We start from the raw sequence: 21,675 nt of genomic DNA, 5'->3' as shown, positions 1-21,675 counted from the left end.
TTATATTTTTAATTTTTTTTTTAATTTTTTTAATTTTTATATCTTTTCTATTATAATTTTATATAAGTTCTATTATTATAAAAAAAATTATTTATAATAAGAAAATTATAGTTCTAAAATATATTAAAAAGCAAAAATAAAATATTTATTTATTTAGCTAAAAAAAAAGAATTAATAAATATATTTTACTTCTATAGTTAAGGTAGTAGTATTCTAACCCCCGGATCCGGGGTAGTTAAGTCGCTGTTTTTCGGGGGTCGGAACACTAAAATTAAGCGACCATTATCACGTGCGTATCGTCCATCGGCGTTTCCTTAACTTAACTTCCGGCCTAGAAAATCGCGACTTCCTAAGAACCCACCCGCAGGCAGCCGAATATGGAGGGCTTCATCCCTATCACCCTAGCTATCGCCTGGAAAGCCTCAATATTATCTTCTTCAGCCGTGTTATCATTTGAACTGCCTAATGACCCTAGGTCTGCCCCTCCTCCTCAAGGTTACCCTCCCTCCTCCCGCGTCGAAACACGGCTTCGCATCGTAGGGGCCTTGTAGCAGAGCGTATTTCGTAAACACGATTTGATATGGTTGAGATTAAATCTCGTGAGGTCCGCTCTGAAGTATTTTCAAGATGGAAAAAACTTTGGCATAGACGAGTTTTTTTCGGACTAATAGCGAGCTTCGGAGAGCGCTCATATGATATGAGGACTGCGGTTTGGGCTGCTCGTCCGGCTGGTTCGGTCGCTGTTAGACGCAGCCTCGGCCCGCTCGCTAAACTTTGCCGTCCTGCACTTGCTTCGGCCCTCCCAAAAATTGCTGGTTGTCATCTTTAATCATCCTGACCATCCCAGTCGTCAGTCCAGGAACAAGAGTGCCTTTGACCTTCGTATCCGCGAACGATGTTTTATTGAAGGAAGGGAAGAATGTTAGTAGCGCACGATCTCAAGGGATTGATGACACTTATCTGATAAGCACTAATGGTGGGCATCCAGCCAGAAACGGCCCTTCGAGCAACCGCCGCTCATTCATGGATGCCAGGACGGTCTCGCTACGCCAGGTGACCGCTCACCGCACGCCTTACGAGTTCATCTTTGAGCCAGCCCCCGCAGCAGCATTGTCATTTTCAGCATAGGGCAGTTCAAGGTAATACTCCGATGTACAACACAATGCCTCATGTATTCTTATTTCCTTCTTGACATTGCAGCTAAACACAAAGAAAAATCACTCCAGCTCAATCAATGACTTATTAGTTTCCGCTGCCGCCGTTGCCCATGCCGACTTTTCCCAGAAAATGAGACCAACGCGCCGATACCTATTCTGGTATCTATTAACCAGCTCCATTCCTATACAGAATACGAATTGACGATTCGAAGAGATTGCAAGGCAGATAATCTCGACTGTTTCCTGAGCACTCGGCAAATCTGGAGCCCAGAGTCCAACTTGTTCTCCATCAAAATTAATAACTGGATGACCTGGATAGATGGGATCGCGTAGATTCTGTATGACCGGAAATTCGCGTTTAGGAATCAGACTGAACCCTGGACTATGTATCTCGTTATCGAATCCTGAACCGTATTGCGAGCTATCAATGCTCCAGGGCAATTGAGAGAGATCAGAGCTGTCCACACTCGCCGTTTCCCCTAACGGTCTTGCATCTCCAGGGTATATTGGTATTTCTTTCGCCAGCGTATCCACTCTTGACTTGATTTGGCCAATCTTTTCTTTTGTTGGTTGTGGGCTTTCTAAGAGGCCATCGTGCATCACAATCCTCTTAGAGCCGGGACTAAAAGGCTTGGCGATAGCTTTGGCTAAAAACCCTCTCAGTGAAAGTACCCCTGAGTAATTATTAGAAATCTCCTTGGGTGAGCTCGGACTGCAGCGGGAGCACAATATCTCCACCAGGACTTCGTGATCACCCATTTTATCGAGCGGATACTGATGGAAGTATCTGATGTGGCCATCAATCTTTGACCAACTCCATGTTGGACCTTTACCAATGACCAAACATTAGTATTAAAAGAGAAAGTAGACCCGCGAATTGGGCTCACCGAGAAAATCAGGCACAAGCCGAGGTTCGATGCTCTTTGGAGGAACTTCTCTGTTAAAAGGTGGTGCCCCTTTAGAGGCGACACTCCATAGAAGCTGTCTCCAGAGAAATCGACTCCATAGCCCCGAAAGGAATGAATCTTGTGTAATCCTTCCAAATTCTGATGCTACGCCGGCTAGGGCAGTGAGTTTGTCTGACCCCCTAGATAATCCTCTTTGACTGTAGTTCTCGATAACAAGCAACCAACATTGATACAGGTTCTCCATGTCACTGCGGGAAATAACGTCAGTACCTCGCAATTTTGCAATGGCTTCCTGGAAGTACTGTCGCCATCCAAGGTAGTTATTGAACCTCGTGTCCCCAACAGCCGAAAAATCATCTGGCTCACTTGTTGAGACCTGCATTGTCAAACAAGACCAATACAAGATGTTTTTACCATAGATGAGTCGGCGGCCTGACATCAACTCCTCCTGCAGAACCCAAGCCCGGTGTGCAAGAGGCCCCGTCGAAGAAGAAGGAGGGGACGGATCTGCAAAAGCATAAATTGGCAAGCCAGAGAATTGTAGAATACACAAGCCTGGTGGTGCTTCATCCCAAAGCCTACATGGGCGGTGCAGCAGGCCGTCACGAGACCTGTAGATTCCCTCGCTGGAGTCATGGCTATCTAGAGCTGATATACACAAGTCTGCATTGCTGTATATGTCTGCCATTTTCGTGGATTCGTCCCTCCAGTCTTCTGTAGAGTCTTGAATAATGCAAAGAGAGTCAATCCACAAGTACTGATAACCCAACTTGGACGTGATATCACAGGCATCTAGGAATGTCTTCGGGATTTCGGCCAAAGGAATTCCAGTGATCCACTTAGAGATATTAGAGCGGAGAGTTCGAATAAGCCTCTTCTCTCCCCAACAGTGGCTTAGCGTTACATATCGTGCTCGGAAGCCTGGAGGCGGACAGAAGAGGAGCGGCCCGGACAAAGAAGGATTAGCGACGTCAAGGACGCGTTTAGGAAGAATAGGTGGCTTGTTGTGGTTTTTGTTAGCAGAAATGCAGTGCTCGTGCTTTTGACGACAAATTTGACGCCAGAAATCTGCCATACATAAGGCGGAAGCCGAAGACGTGCTCTTGTCATCATTTGACATGCTCTTTGTGAGAATGGCATCTATGGCTAGAAATTGGTCAGCATACAAAATTCTTGCATCTTAGACGAAGGTGAAACCGAACCAGGAGACACAGTTTGCAAGTGAAGATCACAGCTGTGGAACGGCAGTGCTGCTGCGTAAAATTCGGCTGCCACGATTTCCACACCCCCTTTGAAGTATTTTCGCCTATCTGAAGACAAATCCTCGACCGTAACTAATTCTTGGGTTCCTCTCTTCTTTTGCTCTGAGGCCAGTGGTCCAGATAGCAGTTGAACCCCTTTATCAAAGTGGCTAGTGATTATTCTCGTAACTTTGCGACTATCGACTTGAGAAAGCTCATGCAGCCCCGCCGTGGAAATATTCGCGGGCGCAATTGACGCGTTCAGATATAACCTTCTATCATCGATAACAGGGTATTTGATAGTAAGGCGGATATGCCTCTGGGGAAGTTCGATTTCCCCTTGTGGCCAACGACTTTTCAAGAGATTGTCGTAAATTAAAAGACATAGATGGCATCTCTTGCTAGCCGAATCTTTGAGATAGCTGGCTGTAGGATAGTGAATGAAGAAAGTATTCTCCTCGAGTCTCCCCAGCCGCAACCTGTCCCATTCTAGGAAGTTCCGGCACGTTTGGCACAATCGGTATATGTATTGATCCTGTGAGTTCGTCATCTTTTGTGGATGTCAAGAAAGGTAGTTGTCGTGATGTTGTTTTTGTAGTATACCTCCTTGCACTAAATCAAAGTGTAAGTGTGACTCACACAACGCACGTCATTCGGGCGTAGCAGACTTGAAGCTGTATCACGGCTGTCCTTCGGCTATGGCAGGAGAAGAAATAGCCACTAGTTTATGGTCTTACAGGCCGATGGTCTGGTATTATAATAGGTGTCAAGAAATGGTAAATACTATAAGGTCGTGCAAGATACCTTGTCATGGGAAGGACCAGACCCTCTGTACCTTAGTCAGCGGCATCCACGCTAGCCTCCTTAAGAGGCAGTAGCGGTTCGTCTATCAAAATGCATACATTTTGATCTCTTCTCGTTCTACTATATGGTAGCAATGCAAGGTTAATTACGTTAAGTAATCCTTTGTGGATCAAGAAGGGATCACGCGCTTCCGTACCATACAAAAATTCCCCGAATACGGATAAATTTGCTTCCGCCACAACTAACCATACCTTACAGAGTAATTAATCCATTAAAGGAACCATTACGACCATCTCCCGGCCATCTTGCGGACCGAGGAAATCCAGACCTTGGCTTCTTATTAAGTACCAAGAAAGAGCCCTCGAGTACGTAAGTCAATTGGGTCTATCGATTAGTTAAATACCATACCCGACCAAGTCCGGTTACGAACCATACGTTACTAAATTTCAAATTATCGAAATCCATAACTAATTCTATCCAGAATCACCTTGCAGATCCAGAACTTGCCTTCTTATAAAAGCTAAACAGGATCCCGAGTAAATTATTAGTTTATAGCTTTATCCGACCTTAGTACTAAGCCAATACCCCTCTATATATTATAGCCGGGGCCGAGGCAAACCCTAATAACCAAGAGAATTAAACGGTTAATTTATTAAAAAATCCAAGTCCAAATCTCCTGAATCCTTAATTTCCTTATTTCCTATTATTAGTAAATACTATTAATGGCTACTACTAGTTCCCGACTATCTCTTAGACTAGCTTCGTATAACTAGCCCGGTATAACTAATTACTATATAAATTATATATATATTAAATATATTATAATTCCTTCCTATATTATCGGGTTTTCCTTAAGAATATCTATAATTATAAGAGCTATAGGATCTCTAATCCGCTCTTATATTAATAGTTTCCTCCCTAGAATATCTCTTACTAATATAACTAAAATAATATTAAGTTTCCTATTACCGGATTATATCTTTTTTATTAGACCTTTAACGAATTTATAAAGAAGCCTTTCCTATTAAGAAATATATTAAAAATATAGTATTTACCTAGAAATAACTATTACTTCTTTAATTACTATCTATAACTTCTAATATCTTTTATAAAATCCCTAACTTATTTAACTATACTTTATTATTAAAGCTTCTATAATTAAGCCCGGAAGAAATAAAGAATCTCTTTAATAAAATAGCTAGATTAGCTAGCCCAAATAATAATAATAAACTAAAAGGTAGCTTTAGTACTTCAAATAACTTTTATTTTAAGTAATCTTAAAAAAGAAATACTATATTTATTATTATTCTTATAAATAAAATAAATACTAGAGTCTTTTTATATTTTAAAAGCTATTTTTTAAATAAAAATATTAGGAAAGCTACTACTATTATTAAGACTATAAATAAAAAAACCAGAACAGAATTCGAGGATTATATTAAGAATACTATTAATACTTAAACCTTATATATTAATAATATTAGTCTTTTTATATATTTTATGAATTATTTCAAGTCTGAACTAATTCCGGAAAATAACTAAGATAATTCGGATAATTCTCTATCTAATAAATTTAACTAGAATTATAAATATTATAATACTATAAACTATAAATCTCTTTTCAGAAAGAATAAAGAAATATAAAATAACCAGAATAATAGAAATAGTAGTAATTAAAACTATATTTATTATAAAAAAAAGTAATAATTATTATTATATAAATAAGAATACTTATAAATTAACTTACTAAAATATTTATTAAAGAAACCCAAATAGTAATCCGGATAATAGCTTTAATTTCTCTAAAAACAGATTTTATTAAGGATTTTATTAAAGCTTTTACTAAAATAATCGAGATTATTAATATTATTATAAATTTACTAATTATTAAAATAATTATAGTAACTTCTATTAAGAAATCTTTAGAGAAATCCGGTACTTATAAATTAATAATATTAGAACCTTTAATAGCTTTCTTTTAGATATAACTACTATTATATATTATAGGTACTTTATATTCTTAGCTATAACCTATAATAAATTATTCATTCTTATAATTCTTCTATTTTATATAAGAAAGAAAGCCCTTAATTAGTTTTCTGAATTAAATAAAGATATAATTATATTTATAATTAAGAATTTTAAAGAATAAAAAATTAATTAATCTAATAATTTAATACTAATATTTTATAAGCTTTTTTAAAAGCAAATACTATAAAATACTTATTTATAAATAAATTAGTTTTAGATATATATAAATATATTACTAAAAAATAAAGCTTATATATAATAGCTAAAAAAAAGAATAAAGATCTAATTATATAATATATTTATAATAAACTAGATCTAATTCTGGCCTTAATTATTAGTTTAAAAAATAGTTATAATATTATAAATAATTTCTATTTTAAGGTTTATTTAATAAAATATAAAATTCGAACTTAATACTAATAATTCTAAAACTATTATAGATATAATATTTAAGGCTTAGAAAGTAAGATAGAAGGTTTCTTATAAAAATAATTCAAAGCTAAGAAAGAGAAAACTAGAATATAAAAGGCTATAAGAAAGTATATATACCCTATAATATACTAGTCCCGAAGGGGCTTAGCTTTCTAAATATCTCTAGTATATTTTAAATATACTTTTCTAGTAAAATAGCTATATTATATATATCTAGAAGATATCTAATATCTAGTAAGATATTTCAGATACTAGATATCTAAAAATCATAATATTATTTCTTTCTTTATAATAAGCTTATTCTCGAGCTTTATAAAAGTTATTAATTTATTTAATTTCGTATTATACTTCTTTTTAAAATAAAACTAGTATTTTGAATATAGATATTATATATAAAAGACTAGTACCTTTACTATATAACCTAGAAAAGTTTATTATTATTTTTATATAATTCTGGACAAGTATTATTTTTTATATAATCTAGCTAGTATTATAGGTTTTATAGAAATCCTAGTATATTAATATTATTATTATAGAAACTCTATAAAACTAGAGAGCTATTACTTAGTACTAAAACTAAATACTATACTAGATTTTTATTCTAACTAACCTACTAAATTCTATACTTTAGCCTATTTCTTACTAGCTTAACTATAATAATCTATTTAATATTATATTTTTATTTATTATTTTCTAGTATTAATAAAAGCAGTTCCGGATTTATTTAATCTAGTAAAGAATTCTAAGAGTTTTTTTTATAGCTTCTCTATATAGAAAACTAGATATATCTTTATAATTTCTAGTAGTTTTAAGAGAAATAAATAGCTATACTATTCTAGAATCTCAAATAGGCCCTTTATTTAGTTCTCTAGCTTCTGGCTCAAATAATTGGATTTCTAGTACTTTATAATAATTTATACTTTATTCCCGACTTTAAAATTAATTAAATAGTAATACTTATTAGTTTATATTATATATTATTTCTATACTTATTCTATATAGCCTTAGGCAAGTTACTATAATTTATATAATTAATTTACTAATACTTTAGCTTTATTTCTATTTAGCTTCTCTTTAAGTAAGTTAGCTTTAATAGAAAAGTTCTAGTCTAGAAAGATATAAGGCTTATAGCTTTTTTTTAGTTATAAATAGGAACTAGCTAATAGTTTTATACTAAATAAAGGCTTATTAATAATTAATTATAGTAATTTATTTATTCTAGTTATTTTAGTAATAGTTAATATACGGGTATAATCTCTAATTAAAGTATTAATTAATAATTTCCGTTTATTTATTTATTTAGGAATAATTAGTTATAGAAAGCTTGAGCTTTATATTAATTCTTATATAAAATTCGCTCTAAAAATCAGATATATATTAGAGTCTCTAATCTAATATAATTATTTCTGAAATATTTATTTAATATATTATATAAAGTAAAAATAGAAATACTAGCTATTTAATTATAATTATATCTCGTACTAGAATTATAATTAGATACTTAGATAAGTAATTCACGAATATAATAACTATATTATAGCCCGATTTGATTTCTAAATAGCTTTTAAAGTCTATAGTAATATATTACTAGAAGTAATTAGGAACTAGAAAGAAATAAAGTAAACCAGGCTTCTTATTTCTAGATATATATAATTTCCTATAAGTATAGTAATTACTATAGTATTAATTAATATCCTTATTTATAAATAGCTAGTAATATTATTTCTTTAATAGCTAACGGAACTTTATATATCCAGGATATCTAGAAAGAGGTTTATTATATATTTTATGAATTAGAATAATTTATAAAAATAGTCCGGGAATTATTTTATTCTTTATAATATAGAGTTTTTTATAATATTTAAATATTACTTTTAGCTTGGGCTATTATATATAGCTTCTTTAGATCCGGTAATATATAATTATTTTATAAGATCTTATTTACAAGTTATAAACTACTATATTTAGTAGGAGCTTCTAATAATACTTCTATAAGGGCTACTATAATAGAGTTTACTAGTAAAGCTTTTAAGAAAATATTTTCTTTTAGAGAAATTATACTTCTAATAGAAGTATTTTCTTCCGGAAAGTCTTTAGTATATATTTGGTTTTTAGAGTCGAATTCCGGATTAAGTAAGCCGATTTTATAAAGTATTACTATAAGCTATAAGTTATAAATAATCTCCGGATTAATCTTATTTTTAGGGAAAAGTACTTGGGTTTATAGCTTTTCCTTAATCTGGCCCTAAATATCTACTTTATCTTATTTTTATAATAAAGTATTTACTTACTTATTTAATTTTCTAGAATAATATATAAGCTTAAAATAATAGCGAAATAAGAGCTTAGTCTATCTAGCTTATTAAGAAGAAAGCTTCTTAGTAATTATAAAGTATTCTAAGATATAATAATTAGAATATATCTTAAAGGAAATATTCTAAAGGCTCTTTAACTTAGCTCTCTATTTCTTTAGTACTTATATTATAATAAGTATTTTCTTATTATATATATTATAATTAAGCTTTATCGGGAATATAGTTTTAGAAAAATAAGCTATAGGATATTAAAGGCCTATTTCTAGATCTTATTAAAAAAGTAAGCTAGTAATTTTTTTTATTAAATATATCTATTTCTATTATTATAGGCAGATTTAGATTATAGTATTATAGAACTAGAATAGAAATTATAGCTTTTTTTAGGCAAATAAAAGCCTTTTAATATTACTCGAATTATTTAAAAAAAATCTCCTTTTTTATAAATAAGATAAGAAATCTAGTAATTTGTTTATATTTTTTAATAAAGCATTTATAAAAGTAATAGAAGCTAAAGAAGAACTATATACTCTTAATTATTTTTGGGAATTACTAGTTATATATTACTTTAACTTTATTAGAATTTATTTTAATACTAGATATAGAAATAATAAAGCCCAAGTATTTTATATATATAACTTTAAATTCCGATTTCTTAATATTTACTTAAAGGCTAGTAAGATATAAATAGTCTAGTACTTTTTATATATATTATTTATATAATATTAATATATAGCCGGGCTATTTATAAAGCCTTTCTAAAAAATATTATATTTATATATTTTATAGTAAATACGGAATATTATTAGCTCCTGAGAATTCGGATCTATAGCTATATAATAGAAAGCTTAGTAAATATCTAATTTAGTATAAATCTTAGCCTTAGATAATTAATTTAAAGTTTTATTAATAAGTAAAAGAAGATATTAATTCTTTTAAATAATATTATTTAGATAATAGAAATTAATATAGAAATATAAACCTTTATTTATTTTCTTTATAAAAAGAACTAATAAAGTAAAAGAAGCCTAACTGGCTTTAATAAAGCCCTTAGTTAGATTATTTTCCAAGAAATACTTGATTTCTAGAAGCTTTTAAATAGATTATTACTAAAGAGATTAATATCTAATATTCTCGGGTTTCTTTAGGTTTTTAATCTGAATCTTATAATTATATAGTCTATAAGAAGAAAGAATATTAGATTTCTTTTTAGAGAAAATAGAAATATATTTCTTGAATTCCGGAAATAATATTTTTTATAGCTACTAAAGCTATATTTTTCCCGGTTATTAATTCTCTAAGCCAGAGGTAGCTTCTTTTTTCCGAGCTTTAAGCTTCTTATTAATTTTATAAATAGAGATTTAATTAATAATATTATTTTCTCTTTTAGTTATATAATTAAATACTATAGAAATAAGAATAGTTAGATCTAATATTTGCTTTTTATTAAGGACTTCTTTTTGCTTCTTTAGCTTTTATTTAGGTATTATATCTTAATTAGGCTATAGAAGCTTCTTTTTTATAGTCTTATATAATTTCCTTTAATTAGTTTAAAAAAAGAAAGATTACTTTAGAATAGAAAGTTTCTAGAAATAGCTTATAATAGAATCTTATTAATTAATATCTTTTTAATATTTCTTATTAGGTTACTTCTTTAGTTATTATTATAAAATACTAATAATATAATCGAATTATATAGATTTAGGCTTATTCTTTAGTTATATAAGCCTATATTTTCTATAATTAACTAGAATATTAATATATATTATTTATTTTTTACTAAGAATAATATTATAATTTCTAAGATTTAGAATAATTATAGATATATTAATACTTTATTTATTAATTAGAAATAAAACTTCTATATATTTCTTAATAAACTTAGCTAGCTTTTTATTAAAACTATATATAATATAGAATAAGAAAAAGAATTATAGTTTTATTTCTAAGAATTATACTATAAGCTAAGTAAGCTTTATATTAATAAAAGTATAATTATTAGCTCTAGTATTAATAAGAAAAAAAGACTTAATTCCTAATTTATTTATACTAATAATATAAGGTATTATAAAAGTATTTCTTCTTATTAGATAAATTAAATTAATTTTTACTAAATTTATATTATAAGCCCCTAAAATAGAGACTTTTTTTAAAGGTACTTATTTCTTGGTTCTATACTAGAATTAAAGTTTAAATTCTCTAAATACTTTACTAGAATAATATATTCTAATAAAATAAGAACTAAGCCTAACTTAATTCTAGAAAGAGCTATCTTGGTTTTCTTATTATATAAAACCGGATAATATTTAATATAATAGCTAAACTCGTTATAATTAAAGTATTTAATAATTAAAAAATATTTAATTTTTATAGAATATTACTTATATTAATAAGGAAGTATATATTTAATAAAAGTAGTTAATATAGGCTTCTTAGATTTCTTCTTAGAAATATATTTCTTAGAAATATATAGGAATATAGTACCAGAAATAAACTTGGCTAAAATAGCTCCTGTTTTTTTATATTTCTTAGTCTTCTTATATATGGCCTTAATTTACTAATTATTAGTAATATAGTACTAAGTAAAGCAAGTAGTATTAATAAAAGAATTATTATAATATATATATACTAATTCCTAAAGCTTTAGTAAAAGGTTCTTATTTAGTTTATATTTAATATTTTAAAAACTAATATTATTTTCTATAAATAATTATAAGAAAAAAATATAGAACTTCTAAAATACTTAACTAGAATATATTTAAAGCTTACTAAAGCTATAATAAGTATTCTATATCTTATTAGAATTAGAATATAAATTTCTTTAGATAGAAATAGAACTCTAAAAGCTAATAGTACTAATTTGAATTATTTTTATTTATATAAGAATTAGTTAAAATAAGAGTATTACTAGTAAGTTTACTAGAAATATAAATAATCTTGAGATTCTCTAAAAAATATAAATTAGTATTTCCTTATAGCTTATTTTTAATCTAAACTAGCTAGTTATTAAAAATAGTATAATTTCTAGCAAAAAGAATTAGATCTAGGAGCTTAGTAATTCTAGTATTTCTAAAAGAAGTATAAGATATAGGGAATTCTAAACGGGAATAAGTAAGAAATAGTTCAGAATTCTTTTAAGAGAAGTTTAAAATAATTAAAATAGGTAAAGTAAAAGTAATTAGAACTATTATAAGCTAATTTATTATAGCTATATAGTATTTAATATTATTCTCGAGCTTAGTATTATAGAGCTTAATATTCTCGAGAATAGCTTTATTATAACTATAAGTATTCTTATATAAAATAGCTCTTTAAATATTCTTCTAATAGCTTTTTATAATAATATTAATATCTGAGAATAAGATATCGGGTTCCTTAGCCTATTTATATAATTCTCTAGTAATAATATAATTATTAGTTTCTAGAAGCTTTATAATAAAAATAGAAGGTTTTATTTCTATAAACTTATTTATAAATTCTCTAAGAATACTAATAGGATATTTGATTCGGGAAGAATTATTAATAAGATAACCTAAACTAGTAGAAGCTTTATTAGAAGCCTTAGCGGAAGTTAATATAGTTTCTAGTTATATAATATTCTAAGAAATTAATTTATTATACTTTTTCTTTATTATATTTTTCCTAGTAATCTTATTACTAGTATATATATAGGGCTTATAAAGTTATAGAATAGGGCTTAAGAGTAATAATTAGGTTACTGGCCTATAAATACCTATTATTCTAGGACTTAGTTAAAGAATAGTCTTTATTTAAGATTCTTTAATTTTCGGGTTTTCGGAAAAGATTTCTAATATATTACTAGTATATATTTATAAAGATATAAATACCTAATTCCTCTAAGAATTCTAAAGCTTTTTGCTTTTATTATTTTAGAATCTATTACTCGTATTTCTGAGGTTCTATTATCTTAATAGTATCTATATTACTAATAGTTCTAAATTAGTTTATTTGAAATTCTTTATAGAATTAAAAGAAATAAGCTTTAAATATTATTATAAGTATAGTATTTAGGACTTAAAAAGCAAAATAGAAAGTCTTTTATAAAGACGATTTAAAGCTAAGAAAAAGAAAACTAGAATATAGAAAGCTATAAAGAAATATATATTATAGTATAGCAGGCTATACTTATTAAAAATCATGTTATTTTAGCGGTTTTAAGATTTAAGTTATATAGTAAAGGCTGCGGCCTTTTATATATAACTTTATAGAAATTATATAAGAAAGTTAGTTTTTCTATAATTCTAGAGAATAACTTCTTATAAGTATTTAATTAATTAAGCTTTTATATACTATATACTATTTATACTTTACTATTTATACTTTTAATTTATTATTTTACTATTAAGTTACGTTTTATACTCTAGTATACTTTATATAAGTTTTTGTTTTATTATAGTTTCTTTCTTATATATTTTATAATAAGTAATATAGAAAGAATAGAAACTTTATAATTAAGATAATACTCTTATAAAGTTCTAAAAGATATTTATAAGGCAAATTATTAGCTTAGTAAGTTAGAGGGAAAAAGAGCTATTATAATACCTAAAGCCTAAAACTAAAATATTAAGGATATATAAGTATTAATTTTAGTATTTTATATTAATTTCTAATATATCTAGTAACTTAAATATAAGTTAGCTATAAGATATAATTACTAGTATAATATATAGGAATAGTAGAAATAGAGACTAATTATAAAAGGAAAAGAAATAGAGGAAATAAAATAAGAAAAATTATACTAAGATAATATAAGTTAGACCTTAATTAGAAATAGACTTTAGTATTTGGAAATAAAGTTATATTATTAATTTATATATTATTTTTAGTTATAATAAAGACTAAAATAGAAATAGTATTAGTTTTAGTAGAAAAGCCTATTTCTAAGTCTAGAAAAAAATATCTAAAAAAGGAAATATCCTTAATTTTAAATAAAATAATAAATAGAAATCAGAAATAAGAATTAAAAAGAAATCAGAAATCAGAAATCATATAAATAAACTAGAAAAGCTTCTAGAAAAAGAAATAGATATTAAATAGAGAAATAAAAGAGAATTCAGAAAAGTTAGAAAAATTAGTAAAATTATATTTATTATTTTTATTATTACCTTTAATAATATTAATAGATATATCTAGTTAGATAAAATTAAAAGAAAATACTATAAGTATTAAGCTAATAAAATAGAAAAGAGAATATAAATAATAGAAATAAGACTAGAAAAACTATTACTTTATTATTACTAATACTAAAACTCGAACCTTAATTATATTTATTATTATTAACTAGTTTTTTTCTAATTCCGGTTTCTAAATTAAAAAATATATTTAAATAAGAAGTTAGTTTTTTAGGAATCTTATTAATAAAAGTTTTAGATACGAAAACTCTATAATTAATTATAAAAGAAATTATTAAGATTAATATAACTAAGAATAAGTATATACTAGTACTAGGTTTAAACCTACTACTTATAAGAGCTTCTAAAGTACTATGGTTTTAGGGAAGTAATATTTCTATATTCTTGAAATAATATATAAATATATATAAGAACTATTATATTTCTAATAATACTAAAAAAGAAAGAATTATTTATTATATCTTTTCTATTTATAAGAATTAGATTAAGGCTATACTAGAGTACTATATTAATAACCCAGGAAATTACTAGGAAACTAAGTTCTTTAAGGCCTTACTAAAGGAATTCCGAGAGTATAACTAGGAAATACTTAAAATTAGCTGCGATTTTCTTAATTAGATTATTATATAAGCCTAAAATAGAGAAATCTTTTCTAAGTCTTATATTAATATATTTAATAAAGTATTAAAAAAATTACTAAAAAGAAAAAAGATAAATAAAATTACTTAGTATTAAGAATTTATAAGAGAATTATTTATTCTAGTAAGAGATTATATTTTTAAGAATACAAACTTCAAGCCTATAAATATTTCTACTTATAAATATAGTAAGGTATATAAGAAAGTAATAATATTCTATTAATATAAAGAGAAGAAATACCGTTTTAATATTACTAATAATTTAGATATATCTAGACTTAGATAAGAATACTTAGATATAGTAATTTATAATATAGTTTCTAAACCAGAAAATAATTATTTTTTACTAGTTTCTTTTATTTTATTTCCTAAAACTACTATAAGTATAAGTAAGAAAAGAACTTAGCCTATAGCTAATTATATAAAGCTTATTAAAAGTAGTAAACCTAAGAGAGATAATATTAACTAACTAGTAAAAAGTCTGGAAAAACTATTTATTATTACTATAACTTAAGACAATCTATAGAAATAACTTAATATAGCTATTATTATAATTCGAGAAAATATTCGTGGCCTGCTTATATAATCTAGTTAATTATAGTAAGTATAGCTAGTATAATAGTATTAATAATCTAGTAAATATAATTCAGGTTTTTGGGAAAAATATACTAGAAATTATAGTAAAAAATATAAAGAATACTATAGTAGCTATAGTAATTAAACTAGATTAGGTAAAAAGTCTAGATAACTATATTCTAAAGGAAATTAGTCTTAAGTATAATTAGAGAATATTACTTAAGTTAATATAGCCTATAATATAAATCTAGAACCGAGAGAATAAATTTACTATAGATACTATAATAAGAATAATAATAATAATATTAATCTAGAATATATTTATATTTCTTGATTTTACTACTTACTAATAAAAGAACTTATAAATTATAAATATACTTACTAATTTAATAAAAGATAATATAAAAGGCTATTTAAACCTAAATAAGAAAGTGTTTCCTTTTTTCTTACTAGTAAGTATTAGTAGTTTAATTAAATTATTTCCTAAGTTCAAGAAAAATAATTTGACTATAACTTAAATATTTGACTTAAAAATATCCAGAGATTAATAGGAAATATCTAGTTTACTAGATAAGAAAGAGAAAAGGAAACTAGCTAACCAGAATCTATATATAAAAGCAAGCAAGTTATATCTAGGGAATTTAAATAGCTGCTTTATCTTAGAGGAAATTATATTAGAATTACTAATACTTTAGATTCTAGAATTAATAAATAGTACTAAGATTTGGCTATAAATAGTATTTCTATTAATACTATAACGGATTTCTTATTAAGGAAAAAGAGAAAAGAGGTAGAAATAGCTAAAGAGGTTTTCTGAAAATAAGCTAGAGTAAAAGAAAAGCTATTTTATATAAGAGGCCAGAAGAATATTATTCTAAGAAATAATAAATAAGGGAATAGCTTAGCTAAAAATATAAATATTAATACTTCCGGAAATAAATAAGATAAATTAGGAACCTAGTATACTTTTAATTATAATAAGTATAAGATTTCTAAAGTTAATAATATTCCGATAAGATTATTAAAGAAAGTAATTATTTTATTTCTAAAGACTTAGAAAGAAATAAGAATACTTATTAATACCTTAAAGATACTAGATCTAGCTATTATATTTTAGAACTAATAAATTAGGAATAATGCTTTCTATCTTACTATTTTATAAATAGGAAATATTATTATATTAAATATAATTAAATATACTAGGAAATCTATAGAACTAGTAACTATAGCTTATATAATAAATAAAATATTTAAGGAATTAGAAATATTAGCTCAGGTATTTAATACTAATAAAATTATTTAATTTAAAGGAAATAGTATTAATATTCGGATATTATTAGCTTATAAATATATTATATAATCTCTATATCTTTAATTTATATTTTAAGAACCTTAAGGAAGTATTAAATATAAAGAAATAATTAATACTAGAGCTAAAGTTAATATTTTTTTCGAAAAGATTTTTAGGAATATTAGTAAGGTAATATATAATATTATAGATTATTAAATATCTATTATTACTAGGGCAGAATTTGGATTTATAGAAATAGCAAAGCTTAGAACTAAGATTATAAATAAAATAGAATACGAAAATACGTTTTTCCTAGTTAAAAAAGCTCTAAAGATCCTGCTTAATTAACTATTCTTAGTAAAAATAAAGATAAATATTATATATAAAAGTAATAATTTATAAAATAAAAGATTTACTAATTCTAAAGATAATTAGAATACTTATATTATTATAATTATTTTACTTTTAAAAAATGCCGGAAAATAGAAGAAAGTAATAGTTTAAGAGTATTAAGCTTCTAGAATTAAGGAATTAAGTAATATAAAGCAGGAAACTAAAGGTAAAAAAGAAAAATAGAGCCTAGTATTATAATTAGTAGTAATATTAGAGGAAATAAGAAAATGCCGGAATTTCTTATAGATTTTTTTATTTTGGGTTTAGGAGTTTAGGAAATTAATAATATTTTTAAAGAAACTAAAGTAGAAAAGGCTCTAATTAGAGTATTATTAAAAATAGTTCCGGATTTAATAGAAAAGAAAATAAAAAGAATATTAAGTAAAAATATTTCTAAAAAAGAAGTAAAGTAATATCTTCTAATAATAAAGAAATATATTCCTAAAGCTAAGAAATATAAAACCTAAAACTAGAAAGAATTCTGGAATATATAGGAGCTTAAGAAAAGTATATTAAAATACTAGATAAAAAGGCGCTCTTTATATCTAATTAGAAAGAAGCTAAGTAAGAAAGTTATAAATTCCGGAAATTAAATAAAAAGAGTACTAGAGAAAATAGCTATAGTTCTTAAAGAAAAAAATAATAACTATAGTTTATTTCTAGTTATAAGAATATATAAAATAAAAAATAAGAAGATTTAACTAGTAAATACTAATAATGAAACTAGAAAAGGCCTTAGTAAATATCTAAACTAATTTAAGAGATTTAAGGCTAGAGAATACCTATAAAAATATATTAAGAAATATAAGAAATATTTTTTATTAAGGATATTAACTATTTCAAGAAAATTATAACTTATTTTAGAATGTCTTAAATAATTAAATATTAGTAACTAGCTCTAGAAAAAGAAATTAATTATATTTCGAGAATTAATAATTAATTAAGAAAATATAATTATATTTAATTAAAAAGAAATAAGAAAAGTTTATAAGAATATTAGCCTATTTATTCTAATTAAGACTATTAAGTATAAAGTCTAGTAAGAAAAGAATTTCCCATATCCTAAAGCTCTAGTACTAGTAATAGCAAAAATATTATTAGAATATCTAAATTATAAAATTTTTGAGAAATATAATAGATTTTACTAAAATCTATAGTTCTTAGTTATAAAGAAGATTACTAGAACTTATAGACTAATTAATACTACTATAAAAATGAATTTAGTAACTTTATAAAATACTAATTTACTCTTATTTACTAATAAGATCTCGGAGGAATTTACTAGATATATTTATATCTTTCTAATTAATTTCTTTTCCGGATATAATTAACTTATACTAGATACTTATAGTAGAAATTTAATTATATTTATAATGCCTCTAGAGCTATTAAAAATAATTATATTATCTCAGGAAGCTACTAATTCCGTTATATAGTTTATATAGGTTATTATAACTATTCTAGAGAATCTATTTCCTAAAATTGCTATACTATTTATTAATAATATTAGAATTAAGAGATTTTATATAGACTATAATAAGTAGCTTATTTTACCTGAAATTCGGTATTTCATATTTAAATATTTTTAAAACCTAAATATAATCTTAAATAGAATTAAATAAGTCGGAACTAGTATTAGAGAAAAATTATAGTTCTATTATAATAATATAGTTATTATTGGCTTTATTTATAGAATACTTGAAAAAAGCTTTTTAAGCTCAGAAATTACTAAGATCTTAAGATAAGAATATTATAATAGTATAAATAAAGATAAGGTATTTATTTAAATTATTATTTATTATTATATTTAGATTAAAGGCTTTATAATTATTACTAAATTCATTTATTACTTAATAAAGAAAGATATAATATAAAACTGGGATAATAAATAAAAGCAAGCTATATAAATTTTTTAAGAAAAGCTTATTATTACTCTAATATTCTATAAGTTATACTATAATTTATTAGAAAATTAGGGAATAATTATATTAGTAGTAAATACTAGCCTAAATAAATAGGGCAGAACTCTTGGTTAATATAATAATAAAGAGAAAAAGAGAGTTATATAATATAAGTCTGAAATCTGAAATAATATTAAATAAAGATATAATATTACTAAGAGAGAATACCGAGAGCTAGTAAAGTATTTATAGAAAGTATAATTCTGGCTATATGAAATTTACTTTATTCTTGAACTAGATACTAATACGCTTATTATATAGCTAAGTAAAGCGGCTATGGATTTTCCTAAAGCTCTAGTTACTTACTAGCTAGTATGAATTTAATTATTTAATTTTAAAGTTAAGTATATTAAAGAAACTAAGTATATTATTACTAATACATTATTAAGATACCTATAATAAGAAAGAAATACTAAAAATAACAAGAATATTAATAAATAATTAGTAATAAAGCTTAATATTATTAGAATAATACTTATTAGACGAAAAGTTTAGTTAAAGAAAGTAGTTCTAATTCGGTTATATAATATTATTTTGAGAAATCCGACTTCTAAGATCTTTATTAGATATTTAAATAATAGTATCTAGTTACTAGAGATTAATAATTAAAGCCTTATTATATCTGGAAGCAAATTAGTAATATTAAAAAAATAATAAAATCCGGAAATTATATAGTAAAAGCTATAGCCTTTTATATATAATCTCTAGTAAAATAATAAATAATAATACTAACTCTTATACTTTATTTAATAACCTAACTATTTTACTAGATCTCTTAAATAATAGCTATTTCAAATAATACTAAAATATTATATAATATCTTATAATACTTTCTAGACTAGAAGAAATATCTAGAGCCGAGTTTTGAAAATTAAGTAAAGAAGCTTTAAATTATAATATAAGAGATTAATTATTATAAAAAGTTATATTTAAAGTATATTTGCCTTAGCTTATTATTAATAATTAAAAGTAAAGAGAAATTATTATTAAAGAGCTATATAATAAGATTAGATATATTAGAAAAGAAAGTACTTTTTATTTAGTAACTAGTTACTATTACTAGAAAAGTTACTATAACTATATATGGAAATATATTAATATTTATAAGATTTATTAGTATAAAAGTAAAATAAAATAAAAAGAAGCTTTATATCTAATAAAAGCTATATTTCTTTTCTATTACTTTAGGATTAATATAATTAAATTACTAGATTATAAAGGATATAACTTATTAGTTATTACTAGAGATAACTTCTCAGGATAAGTTAAGGCTAGACTTTTAAAGAACCTAACTAGTAAGAAGATTACTAAGTTTATTTAGAAAGAAATTATTTATAAGTATAGTTTATTTAGGTAGTTTAAGATAAATAGCAGATTAGAATTTAAAGAAGTAGTAATTTAGAAACTTAATAAGCTAGAAATTAATAGAATTATTATTTTAGTTTATAATTTTAAAGGAAATAATATAATTAAAAGAAGATATTAACTAATTATTTAAGTATTTATAATACTTATAATAAGTAAAAAGAAGCCTTAAGTAAATTTACTACTATATATTTTATTTACTAATTAAGTTATTATATATAAACTAACTAGATTTACTTCTTTTTATATAATCTATAATAGGAAAGCTATATTACTTATAGAAATATACTTTCTAACTTAGAGAATACTTAAATAAAATAAAGTCTATAATAGAGAAATACTTTTAGAGATATATATAAAGCAAATATAGATAAGAGATAAAGATATTAAAGAAACTAGAATAAAGAAAAATAAATAGTACTAAGAGAAAAAAGAGTAATTTAATACTATTTACTAGATTTATTTAAAGCCTATTTCCGGAAAAAAATCTAGTTCTTATATATAATATTAAATTAATAGATTAAGATAAGTTAAGAAATATAAAGCTATTATATTACTAGCTTGGCCTATATAAAGTAAGATATATAAATTAACTAATAGAATATTATATACTAGAAGAACTTAATAATATTATATTCTAAAGAATATATACTAGAAATTAACTTAAATAATTTATTAAAAGAAATAAATTCTAGTATTTCCCTAAAAATAAAGTTAATAATAAGTATATATTTATAAATAAATATTTTAAAACAGATATAGAACTAGAAAGGAAAGTAATTATAGAGTATTATAAGCAAAATAGTACTTAGGAAATCGAGAAAGCTACTAGTATTATTATATATATTCTAGAGTTACTAGAATTAGAGAAAGTAAAGTATATTTCCTTTATAAAAAACTAGAAGAAAGTATTTAAAAATAGAAGTTCTTCTTAACCTAAAATAAAGCTTATTATTTTTAATTCTTTATATTTCTTTTATTTTTTTCTTCTAATTATTATTTATAATCTTTAGAGAATATTATTATTAGATTATTATTCTAGAAATTAAACGAGCTTTACTATTACTTATTTCTTACTATTATCTAATTACTATTACTAGATAGTATTCTTAATATATAAAATTCTATTACTAGATCTTAGGAATTAAATATAAAGTATTTCTTTTAGTATAATAATAAATAGGAAATCGAAAGGTTATTTTATAAACTCTTAATTCCGAATTATAGTAATAAATAATAATTATATTTAGAGATAAGAAAAGAAGAAAAGAAAGAAAAGAACTTTTTATATATATTTTACTAAACTAGAAATCTTTTAGAAGCTTTACTTACCTTTTTAACTAGCTATTCTTATGGCTTATACTAGTCTAAAGCTTAATTATAATATTTATAAATCTCGACTTTAACTTAAAT

The 21,675-nt window shown here is 24.8% G+C and overlaps 2 protein-coding genes across 2 annotated transcripts; one reads left to right on the top strand and one right to left on the bottom strand.

The window, feature by feature from the left end:
• Positions 1-292: 292 nt before the first annotated feature.
• K444DRAFT_619470 (uncharacterized protein) lies at positions 293-702 on the top strand. The gene has a single exon (XM_024881520.1). It carries the CDS (start codon positions 378-380, stop codon positions 549-551), a length of 174 nt encoding a protein of 57 aa, XP_024729669.1. The 5' UTR covers positions 293-377; the 3' UTR covers positions 552-702.
• Positions 703-1,187: 485 nt separating this feature from the next.
• K444DRAFT_600032 (HET-domain-containing protein) lies at positions 1,188-3,187 on the bottom strand (the record flags this gene model as incomplete). Its single annotated transcript, XM_024878603.1, has 2 exons — positions 1,188-1,984; positions 2,045-3,187. Coding segments are annotated over 2 exons (1,910 nt in total), but the record flags the coding sequence as incomplete, so codon positions are not given.
• Positions 3,188-21,675: the final 18,488 nt, after the last annotated feature.

This window comes from Hyaloscypha bicolor (assembly GCF_002865645.1).
Source record: "Hyaloscypha bicolor E unplaced genomic scaffold K444scaffold_165, whole genome shotgun sequence".
In the NCBI taxonomy this organism is placed as follows: domain Eukaryota; kingdom Fungi; phylum Ascomycota; class Leotiomycetes; order Helotiales; family Hyaloscyphaceae; genus Hyaloscypha; species Hyaloscypha bicolor.
The sequence above is the reverse complement of the archived record's forward strand: the minus strand, read 5'-3'. Positions and strand labels throughout refer to the sequence as shown.